The 9,817-nt window shown below is 39.3% G+C and overlaps 1 protein-coding gene across 1 annotated transcript; it reads left to right on the top strand.

Annotated features, from left to right (window-relative positions):
• The first annotated feature begins 6,492 nt into the window (after positions 1-6,492).
• LOC138093290 (olfactory receptor 9G4) lies at positions 6,493-7,431 on the top strand. Its single transcript, XM_068989414.1, has one exon. It carries the CDS (start codon positions 6,493-6,495, stop codon positions 7,429-7,431), a length of 939 nt encoding a protein of 312 aa, XP_068845515.1.
• Positions 7,432-9,817: the final 2,386 nt, after the last annotated feature.

The following is a 9,817-nucleotide window of genomic DNA, read 5'->3' as shown; positions in this document are numbered from 1 at the left end:
TTCTGTGTATTCTTGCCACCTCTTCTTAGTATCTTCTGATTCTGTTAGGTCCATATCATTTCTGTCCTTTATGTGACCATCTTTGCATGAAATATTCCCTTGGTATCTCTAGTTTTCTTGAAGAGATCTCTAGTCTTTCCCATTCTATTGTTTTCCTCTATTTTTTTGCATTGGTTACTGAGGAAGGCTTTCTTATCTCTCCTTGCTATTCTTTGGAACTCTGCATTCACATGGGAATATATTTTCTTTTCCCCATTGCCTTTTGCTTCTCTTCTTTTCTCAGCTGTTTGTAAGGCCTCCTCAGACAACCAATTTATCTTTTTGCATTTCTTTCTCTTGGGGATGGTCTTGATCACTGCCTCCTGTACAATGTCACAAACCTCTGCCCATAGTTCTTCAGGTACTCTGTCTATCAGATTGAATCCCTTGAATCTATTTGTCATTTCCACTGTATAATCATATTCAGGTCACACCTGAATGGTCTAGTGGTTTCCCCTACTTTCTTCAATTTAAGTCTGAATTTGGCAATAAGGACTTCATGGTCTGAGCCACAGTCAGCTCCCAGTTGTTGTTTATTTAAACACAGGAAATTTTGGATGCTGGGAAGAAGATAATAGTCCTTTTAATGTGTTCTCAAAGAGATCCACGTGTCCACAAATTTAATCCAAGTCAGGTAAAGAACCAGGAAGTGGTAATTAGAATAAACAAGCTCACATGATTGATTTTTAGGGAAACGAGAATGTGAGAATCTTAAAGTGAAAAGAAGAGTGCCCTTCTGTGGTGCATCGCATCTCTCTTCAATCCAGATGGTGAGAATGGCCCACGTATCCAAAACTACATGCATATTTAAGGATTGCTAATCTGTTCTTCTGGAGAAGGGAATGGCAACCCATTCTAGTATTCTTGCCTGGAGAATTCCATGAACAGAGGAACCTGGTGGGCTACTGTGCATGGGGTCACAAAAGAGTCGACATGACTGAGGACTAACACTAATCTATTCTTTTTTTTTTATTAAAAAAATAAATCTGTTCTTATACATGATGTTGTAGACAACCTTTCTACTCTTATCTTTATGATAGATTCTATAAGGGATGTTGATAAATGGTATCTTAGGAACTGAATGCTGGAAAAAGATCAACTAATTTTTTCTGATGTGAAATTGTGCTCCAGGGTGGACACTGGCATTCTTAAAAGCACACATGTTTTTATCTCTTGATCCCACAATCCTAATAGGCAAGCAAAAGGATTCACTGTACAGAACAGGAAATTATGTCTTCTAATAACCTTGAACTATAGGCAGAGAGATAGGCAGAGGTGTGCTATACACCTGAAACTAACACACTATCGCAAATCAACTCCAGCTCCATAAAAAAGAAACAAAAAGGAAAAACACACACACAGACACATACATAGGTGATTAGCATCAGGCTCTGCCCCTGTCAGTTCAAGGCACTAAAATGTGCATTTCAAAGCCTGCCAATCTTTTGCTGAGTGCATGTGAGTAGGCAAATATATATATATTACTTTTCTGGGTTTTAGAAAGATTATGGGGGACATCACTATTCTGGCTTAAATGTTTTCCTTGTGGAAACTTAGCCACATTACTTTTTCTTGAGGTCAGATTTAAAAGATAACTCAAGCATTACTCATTTTTCTCGGAATGAAAATAGCTGTTAGTTTATGACATTTTCTGGTGACATTTTTATGTACATATCACTGATATTTTTCTCATTTCTTAAACATGAAAAATTGTAGGTTGAAGGTTGTTAAAAGACTTGCTCACGATTACAAACCCATCAAGGGACCCAATCAGGATTTGAACTCAGGTGCCATTCCAACTGTGCAGCTATGTAAGGCTGACTATGCCAGCCCTGTCTGTTCCCAGCTAGGCTTGCTGATGGTCTCTGCTCAGCTGTTATGTTAGTGAGGGCTAGGTGAGGAAGAATGGACTCACTCATATGACGGGAGTCCAGCTTGCTGTGAGAAAGGAGGTCCAAAAGAGAATGTAACCAGATGTCTCACCTTTCAGCAGTCTAACTGAGGCTTATTTATATTGTGGAGTCAGAATTTCAAAAGTGAGAATAGAAGCAGGTAATGTTTCTTGTAGGTGTGTTAGTTGCTCAGTCATGTCTGACTCTCTGTGACCCCATGTACTGTAGCTTGCCAGGCTCCTCTGTCCATGGAACTCTTCAGGCAAGAATGATGGAGTGGGTAGTCTTCCCTTCTCCAGGGGATCTTCCTGACCCAGGGATCAGACCTGGGTCTCCTGCATAGCAGGTGGATGCTTTACTGTCTGAGCCACTAGGGAAGCCCAGTGTTTCTTGAGATCCGTGCTTAATAGCTATATGGTGCTGCCAATGTGGCTAACTATTTGTCAGTGCAAACCACAAGATCATTCCAGATCAAAGGGCAGAATACAAGCATCTACTCTTGATTTCATGAAATCAGTTTTTTTTTAAAAAGTCATTTAAAAACATTAATCACATAGATCATTGGTTTGTGGTTAATTTACCTCTCTATTTTAGAGACTGACTCTGGGTCTCCCACATTGAAGGTGAGTTCTTTACTATCTGAACCACCAGGGAAGCCCATTAGAGAGTTCATTTGGTGGGCTACAGTCCATAGCATCGCAAAGAGTCAGACTGAAGTGACTTAGCACACTGCACACATGCACAACGTATAATATGATTAATCTGTGATCTCAGAATGATGACTACTTGATTTGGTCTTTTAATCGAATGTTCTAAAAGTTTTGCCAAATTTATTTATTCACTCTTTCCAAGATTTTGGAGCTTCTTGTGTAAAAATATAGAAAAGATGCTTCCACTGTTAACTAAAACTTGAAAAGATCTTGTCTTTAAGACTTTCCTAGTCTTTGGAGGTTAAATTGCTGTATAAATGCACATTCCTGGTTAGAAGAGGAATTGAAACCGAGAGTCTTTGAGTTTGTTTGTTACTGTAAGTTCCCAGCTTATGCAAGCTGTAGTAATTTTCCTAAGACTTCTGAGTGCCTCTTTCCTACCTTTATGGGAGGATAACCTCAGCAGGTAATAAACAATGAAGGATTTCAGAGATATTTCTGTTGGAGGGAACTTTTCCTCTCTTTCAGTCCATTCTCTGATTTGCAGTCAAAATGAACCTTGAAAATATACATCTGACCATGTTACTTCCTCATGATGGCAGTGTTCTCGTTTGCGTTGGTTTCAAGACCCCAATTCCCAATATGGCTTCCAGTAAGCTTAGTGAATAAATAACTCTTACGACTCATTCCTGATTCCTCTCTCCACCCCTTTCTTAAGTTAACCATTCTTAGTTTCTTAGCTCACCAGACTCTCATGTTAAGGATCTGATATGTTTTTTTTCCTTGTCATGAAAATCATCTCCTCTCTCACATTACCCTTGACAAGGGGCCAGAACTGGATTCATTTTACAGGATCATATAAATATCTTTCTTCTGGGAACACTTTTGGCATAGACCAGAACTTTTTTTTTAAATTATATTTCTCTTTAGAACGCAGTTATAGAAGAGTAGTAATTGGTTTGTGCAGATATTTTAGTTTTGTTCCCAAATTATATTCTATGAAAAATGAATATTATGTTTATAGTGGTACATGTAGAATATTATTCAATCATAAAAATAATAAAATAAAAGCATTTGCAGCCACATGGATGGATCTAGGCACTTCCCAGGTGCTGCTAGTGGTAAAGAACCCTCCTGCCAATGCAGGAGATGTAAGAGACTTGGGTTTGATCCCTGGGAAGGGAAGATCCCTTGAAGGAGGAAATGGCAAACCAGTCCAGTATTCTTGCTGAAAATCCCATGGACAGAGGAGTCTGGTGGGCTATAGTTCATAGGGTCACAGAGAACTGGACAGGACTGAGCATGCATGCACACCACGCTACACATAAAATCTATAAATAATAAGAACATGTTGTATAGCACAGGAAACCCTAGTCAATTCTCTACAATGGCCTATGGGAAAGGAATCTAAGAAAGAGTGGAGATATATATGATGTTTTTTTACTGTACATCTGAAACTAACACAACATTGTAAATGAACTGTTCTCTGATGTAAACTTTTTTTAATGAGCTTAATAAGTCTCAGACATTTTCTATTCTTTAGTCAAGTGATAAGTAGCAGAGAAAATTTATAGTAACTATTGAGATGGTGTCTATAGCCTTCTTATTCATTTATTTTTTGCATTGTGTTACTTTTTCTTCTTTTAATATTTATGCTTATTAATTTTTTGGCTGCATCAAGTCTTAGTTTCATTGCGAGACGTCTCTGCTGCTCGTTGTAGCATGCAGGATCTATTAGTCACAGCATGCCAGCTGTTAGTTGCAGCGCATGGGATCTAGTTTCCTGAACAGGGATTGAACCTGGGCCTCTTGCATTGGGAGAGTGGAGTCTTAGCCACTGGACCTAAAGGGAAGAACCTATGATGCACCCTTTTATACATTATCAATGTAAAGAAAGCCGAGCACCAAAGAATTGATGCTTTTGCACTGTGGTGTTGGAGAAGATTCTTGAGAGTCCCTTGGAGTGCAAGAAAACCCAACCAGTCCATCCTAGAGGAAATCAGTCCTGAGTATTCATTGAAAGGACTGATGCTGAAGCTGAAACTCCAGTACTTTGACCTGATGTTGAAGAACTGACTCATTTGAAAAGACTGTGATGCCGGGAAAGATTGAATGCAGAAGGAGAAGCGGATGACAGAGGATGAGATGGTTGGATGGCATCACCGACTCTATGGACATGAGTTTGAGTAAACGCCGAGAGTTGGTGATAGACAGGGAGGCCTGGCATGCTGCAGTCCTTGGGGTCACAAAGAGTTGGACACGACTGAGCAACTGAACTGAATATAATAGCCAAAAACTCCACCCAAGATAATTCTATCAAGTTTGAGTATATTTAGAAAGTTGTACTGTACAACTGAATAACAATGGCACTATAACTGTGAAGCTCCCAGGATGTATGGGAATCAATCATGTAACCAATACACTTTGGTTGAAGTTTGAATAGATGAAGAGAAGTGGTAAGAGGGCGGATTATAAAAATTTAAGTTAAAACAAGTTTACAGAACCTAGGATATATGGGTAAAGCATCTGTGCTTTGGGTATTAATGAGAAGAAATCCATTATATGCTTAAAAGAAATGGAATGGCTTTCAGGACTCCAAAGTTGCTTTTACCATCATGTCATCAGTCAAGTCACATCCTCTCTGAACCCTCAGCTACACTGGAAAGGTTAGGATAACAAATTATTGAAAGATTAAGCTGCTTCACTAAGTAACAAGTGGAACCAATATATCTTGAGGTAGAAAATTCAGATTTGCATTCTAGATATAGAATTGTCTCCGGTTTGCCTCAAAGATGAATATTTTAACATTAAAGTAAATCACAGTTCTCTTAGTTTTAGCTTTCTCTCACTGCCTCTATGGGGGTTTCACAGGTGGAGCTAGTGGTTAAGAATCTGCCTGTCAATGCAGGAGATGTAAGAGATGCAAGTTCAATCTCTGAGAGCTCTAGTAGTTCAAGATATAAACCTGGAAGGAGTCATAATTTTTCAATGGTGCTTTGACACCAACAAATTGGTTCTTTGTAATATTCAACATTACTGAATCCAAATATGCTTCAACTATGTATATAAATCTCACATGAACTAGAGAAAAGTGCAAAATACTTTTCTCAGTTTGAAGGCAAAGAAATTCAAGTTGTTAGAGAATTATAGGATTGCCTTAGCTGGAAGAAGAAGATAAAAGTATATTTACTTATAAGAGAGGTCAATGGCTTCACAATTGAGAACATGAGGTCTTGGTACAGAAAATTCTAGGTTCAAATACTATCTCTGCTGTTGATCAGTTCTAGGTCCTTGGAAACATTTCTTAAACTACATGAAGATTATAATAGTATCTTAAAAACTGTGGAAAGTATTAAGTGGGTTAAGTATAGGATTTAGGACACTGTCCAAACAAAGTGAAATGTGTGTGTGTGTGTGTGTGTGTGTGTGTGTGTGTGAGTGTGTATTTCTATGTGTGCTAATAGTGACAGGAGCAGTACAGTGTACTGATATTTGTTGAACTATCAGATCATGCTAGACACATAGATTCCCAATAATACATGCAGAATACTCAAAGTTTTGACCTCTCATCATGTACCAGACATTTGGCTGACCTTTTCCTGTGTATCTGCTTAACTCAATCAGTCAACCTGTCAGTGTCATCATTTTGTTCATCCATTTGATGAGACTCAGATACTAACCCTGCATTAGGCAAATAGCAAGTGCAAGCCTTAACTCTGAAGTCAATTATTTTCCCCAATTCTAGTGGTCTTCCCAAGTGATAGATTGAAGATGTGGTATTTTATGGATATTGTAAGGGATTAATATGCCTCCTAGCAGTTGTTGAGTTAACTGATACCTCTATTTCTTTATTCTAAAAGAAAAATCAGCAATTTTTTCTCATTATCTTATCAAGCTTTCTCCTAGTGAACATGGATGTTGGAAATCGTACCATCCTGACTGAATTCATCTTACTGGGTCTCTCAACAGACCCCCAATGGCAACTAATACTATTTGGAGTATTTCTGACTGTCTATTTGGTTACCTTGTCAGGGAACATGACCCTGGTTATCTTAATTCGTATTGATTCCCACCTGCACACACCTATGTATTTTTTCATTGGCAATCTGTCTTTCTTGGATTTCTGGTACACCTCTGTGTACACTCCCAGAATCCTGGCTACTTGTGTCTCAGAAGATAAGCGCTTTTCCTTGGCTGAATGTGGAGCCCAGCTATTCTTTTCTTGCGTTGTAGCCTACACTGAGTGCTTTCTCCTAGCAGCCATGGCATACGACCGCCACATGGCAATCTGTAACCCGCTACTTTATTCGAGTTCTATGTCCCCTTCTCTCTGTACCAGACTTGTTGCTGGCTCCTATGTAGGAGGCTTCTTGAATGCCATAGCCCATACTGCCAACACTTTTCGCCTGAGTTTCTGTGGCAAAAATATCATCGACCACTTCTTTTGTGATGCACCACCACTGGTGAAGATGTCGTGTACAGACACCAAGGTCTATGAGGAGGTCGTCTTGGGTCTTGTGGGTTTCACGGTCCTCTCGAGCATTCTTGTCATCATCATTTCCTATTTCCACATCCTTCTCGCTATTCTGAGGATCCGCACAGCTTCGGGAAGGCGCAAGGCCTTCTCCACCTGTGCCTCACACCTGGTCTCGGTCATGCTCTTCTATGGATCCTTGCTCTTCATGTACTCAAGGCCAAGTTCCGCCTACTCCCTGAAGAGAGACAAAATGGCTGCCCTGTTCTACACTGTGATCAACCCACTGCTCAATCCTCTCATCTATAGCGTGCGAAACAAAGACGTCAAAGAGGCCTTCTGGAAAGCAGCAAAGACCATAAGACCTCAGAGATGAAAGTGATCGTTTCTCCAGAATGTTCTTATTGCGTTTTCTAGCTTATTGGCTTATTAGCATGTTTGTAAACATTACCATATTTCAAGTAAATGCAGCATGTTATACTTAAAAGAAGGAACACTGATTAAACCATATGTTTTTATTACTCCCTTTTTGTGATTAAACTATTTTGAACATACGATATTAGTGTGTTTGATCTTTAAAGATACTGTAGTATGCTTGATTCTATAGTTGTGGTTTAGATGCTTAGTCATGCTGGACTGTTGCAATTCCGTGAACTGTAGCCTGCCAGGCTCCTCTGTCCTTGGGTTTCTCCAGACAAGAATGTTAGAGTGGTTTGCCATTTCTTTCTGCAGGGGATCTTCCTGACCCAGGCATCAGACCCACATCTCCTAAACTGCAAATGGATTCTTTACCACTGAGCCACTGTGGGAAACTTATTATGCTTATTAGCGATACTATCGGAGAAGGCAATAGCACCCCACTCCAGTACTCTTGCCTGGCAAATCCCATGGACAGAGGAGTCTGGTGGGCTGCCGTCCATGGGGTCGCTAAGAGTCGGATACAACTGACCGACTTCACTTTCAGTTTTCACTTTCATGCATTGGAGAAGGAAATGGCAACCCACTCCAGTGTTCTTGCCTGGAGAATCCCAGGGACAGCGGAGCCTGGTGGGCTGCCGTCTCTGGGGTCACACAGAGTCAGACACGACTGAAGCGACTTAATAGTAGTAGCAGTGATACTATATTTTCCATAACATTTATCTGCCTGATTATCTTTGGAAAGTCTTAGAGACAAAAAGGAATTTGATGGATTTTTTTGTATAAAGTTTGATTTTGAATCTTAGTGCACAAACTTCATTCTGTGGGGAAAATATTTAGAGAGGCTAAATTTTTGGAAATTGACTCAAGATTTTATACACATTTATTTTTAGCAAGTAATTCCACCATATTTATTCAAGAGCTCTAAATGAGTACATAGACAATATCATTGTAAATTTTTGTCTTTGTAAAATTAATGTACTCTACATTAATTTAATATAGGGTCAAATATTTGGCAAAATATTAAATTGATGTAGACGAAACGCTAGGTCCATGAATCAAGGCAAATTGGAAGTGATCAAACAGGAGATGACAAGTGTGAACATCGACATTCTAGGAATCAGCGAACTAAGATGGACTGGAACGGGTGAACTTAACTCAGATGACCATTATCTACTACTGTGGGCAGGAATCCCTTAGAAGAAATGGAGTGGCCATCATACTCAACAAAAAAGCCCCAAATGCAGTACTTGGATTCAATTTCAAAAATGACAGAATGATCTCTGTTTGGTTCCAAGGCAAACCATTCAATATCACAGTAATCCAAGTCTATGCCCTGACCAGTAATGCTCAAGAAGCTGAAGTTGAACGGTTCTATGAAGACCTAGAAGATGTTCTAGAACTAACACCCAAAAAAGATTTCCTTTTCATTTTAGGAAAGTGGAATACAAAAGTAGGAAGTCAAGAAATACCTAGAGTAGCAAGCAAATTTGGCCTTGGAGTACAGAATGAAGCAGGGAAAATGCTAATAGAGTTTTGCCAAGAGAATGCACTGGTCATAGCAAACACCCTCTTCCAATAACACAAGAGAAGAGTCTACACATGGACATCACCATATGATCAATACCAAAATCAGATTGATTATATTCTTTGCAGCCAAAGAGAAAGAAGCTTTATACAGTCTGCAAAACAAGTCTGGGACCTGTCTGTGGCTCAGATCATGAACTCCTTATTGCCAAATTAAGACTTAAATTGAAGAAAGTAGGAAAAATCACTAGACCATTCAGGTATGACCTAAATCAAACCCCTTATGATTATACAGTGACAGTGCAAAATAGATTCAAGGGATTCAATCTGATAGACAGAGTGCCTGAAGAACTATGGATGGAAATTTGTGACACTGTACAGGAGGCAGTGATCAAGACCATCCCCAAGAAAAAGAAATGCAAGAAAGCAAAATGGTTGTCTGATGAGGTCTCACAAATAGCTGAGAAAAGAAGAGAAGCTAAAGGCAAAGGAGAAAAGGAAAGATTTGCACATTTGAATGCAAAGAGACTATTAGCTCTTGAATAGCAAGGAGCCTATTATACAGAGTGAAGTAAGCCAGAAAGAAAAACACCAATACAGTTTACTAATGCATATATATGGAATTTAGAAAGATGGTAACAATAACCCTGTATGAGAGACACAAAAGAGACAAAGATGTATAGAACAGTCTTTTGGACTCTGTGGGAGAGGGAGAGGGATGATTTGGGAGAATGGCATTGAAACATGTATAATATCATATATGAAATGAATCACCAGTCTAGGTTCGATGCATGATACTGGATGCTTGGGGCTGGTGT

This window comes from Capricornis sumatraensis, chromosome 16 (assembly GCF_032405125.1).
Source record: "Capricornis sumatraensis isolate serow.1 chromosome 16, serow.2, whole genome shotgun sequence".
Classification (NCBI taxonomy): domain Eukaryota; kingdom Metazoa; phylum Chordata; class Mammalia; order Artiodactyla; family Bovidae; genus Capricornis; species Capricornis sumatraensis.
This window is presented reverse-complemented; position numbering and strand designations above follow the sequence as displayed.